Source organism: Elephantulus edwardii, unplaced genomic scaffold (assembly GCF_000299155.1).
Source record: "Elephantulus edwardii isolate Elephantulus edwardi_28Jun2011 unplaced genomic scaffold, EleEdw1.0 scaffold00582, whole genome shotgun sequence".
NCBI classification, from domain to species: Eukaryota; Metazoa; Chordata; class Mammalia; order Macroscelidea; family Macroscelididae; genus Elephantulus; species Elephantulus edwardii.
The window spans coordinates 158,596-160,604 of NW_006400332.1; the positions used below are offsets into that span (position 1 = coordinate 158,596).

Sequence of the window (2,009 nt, forward strand, 5' to 3'; positions counted from 1 at the left end):
AGTTGTAGACGACTCATAGAGACCCTATGAACCAAAGACCTGAGTACTGTTCATAGAGTTTCCAGAGGTAAGCCGTTTTGGAAGTGGATGCCACTCCTGCTTCCAAGCTTGTTTTAATTGGGAAGCTCCACCATGGATAACCATTATCACATTTGGCACATCGGTGTCACAGTATTTAGCATTAATGCAATCACAAGTTAGCTCTGTACAGCAAATGAACAGACCAGTGCTATACCACCTAGAAGAATGTTTGACAAAAAACCAATTTGAACCAGGCCCGAGGGCCCTTCATGGATTTAAGGCACCACCTGCCTTAAACCCTAGGCCAGGCCTCAAGGATCTCACTCCTGGGGGAAGGAGCAGTACTGTACCTCAAACACAAGCCCAAAAAAGCACACTACCCAGCCCTCCCCAAACTTGTGATTATTTGTGCACGCAGACTGCCACACACAGGCAGCAAGAAATTATTAAATACACATGCCAGCCTTCTCTTCCATCAAGCCGGGGCCAAGCATTGCCACCCTGCACTGAGTGTCCAATGCTGTCAATCTGCATAGCAGGAGACGGCTGCCCATCTTTCACTTCAGAGAAGCTAGTGGATTTGAATTACTGAACTTTTTGTTTGCAGTCCTATAAGTCACACACTATGCCACTGGAGCACCGTATAAAAACCCTCAAAATGTGGTCTGACACAGTGGCTGCAGCAATGCACTCAAGTGTGTCAGGGATGATGAGGGTGGCACAGGACAGCACACGGTACAGTTGTACTTGATTTAATGGTACAACAACATATATCCAATGCTGATAATATTATTTACCTCTAACATGTTTCTGCATTGACTATCTAGCAAAGCTGCAACCTTATTAGGGCATTAGTTTACTGTCAGATCTCACACTCACACACACACTTGCATGCACACTCAATGGGTGGTTCAAAAACTAGGATCCGACCTCCTTCTGGGTGCCAATCACATAAAACGTCTTCCCTTCAAACTTCAATTTGCAGACATCTGGCCTAAGAAAAGAAAATCTTGGTTAAGAAGAATGAAAAATGACAGTTAACCAAAGAACCTGACTCTCCCCACAGGAACCTGGCTGACTCGCAAATGCCGAGCAGACTGCAGGATACAAGATGCATCTTCTATCAGTGAAGGCGTCACAGGAAGCAAAGAGCCCCAAGTGAACCATGCAGTGAAGTCCTTCCCAGGAGAGAAATGCAGGCAGCTCAGAATGAATTATTCTATTCTTATCTTTAGCATACACCTTTTTTCTGAGGAGCTTTTGAGATTCTGTCAGTTATGGTTAATGAACCAAACAACACAAATTGGCCAGCCTGATTTGCAAAGTACAAAAAATGTGGTTATTTTCAGACTCCGCTAACGAAATAATAGATTCCGAGGAATTTCCTCTCTCACTATTTCACATCCACGTCTAAGAAGCTCACAAACACACCATGTTGCACAACTGTCATTCTTGCTTTCCTTGCATATAACAGAATAGTTTTATTATATATTGAAATGAGATACCAAGAAACATCAGGATAATTTGAAGAGTAACAAATCATAGGCAAAGAGTTAAGTTTCATCTTATTAAAGCCTGCCCGGGACACAGTCACCAAGCCTCCACCTTGTGGGAAGATGTGTATAAAGAAACAAGAACTAATTCCATTTTCATTCTTTTGGTCCAATTCCCAGGACAATGAAGGGTGTCCAGTGGTTCTCTTTGGGTAAAGAAGAGGGAGGTCACATTAAGCTCTTCTAATTTAGGTACGTAAAATATATGCAGAACAGATAATCTGGGAACCAGGGCTCTATGAGGAGAAGTGTGGCATCAGGATTGGTGAAAGATCCATCAACAATCTGCGTTAAGCAGATGACACAACCCTGATTGCTGAAACTGAGGAGGACCTGCAGTGCTTGCTGCAGAGGGTCAAGGACTGCAGCCTTCAATATGGATTGGGGCTCAATATCAAGAAGACAAAGACTCTAACCACCGGACCAATTGGCAGC

At 43.6% G+C, this 2,009-nt stretch overlaps 1 protein-coding gene across 1 annotated transcript in view; it reads right to left on the minus strand.

The window, feature by feature from the left end:
- The window catches only part of LOC102856189 (FERM domain-containing protein 3-like), a 178,814-nt gene that overhangs the window by 128,708 nt on the left and 48,097 nt on the right, over positions 1-2,009 (minus strand). Inside the window, exon 4 of the mRNA XM_006903356.1 lies at positions 952-1,015. Within this exon, the coding sequence (XP_006903418.1) occupies positions 952-1,015 (64 nt within the window). The remainder of the gene's footprint in view (positions 1-951; positions 1,016-2,009) is intronic.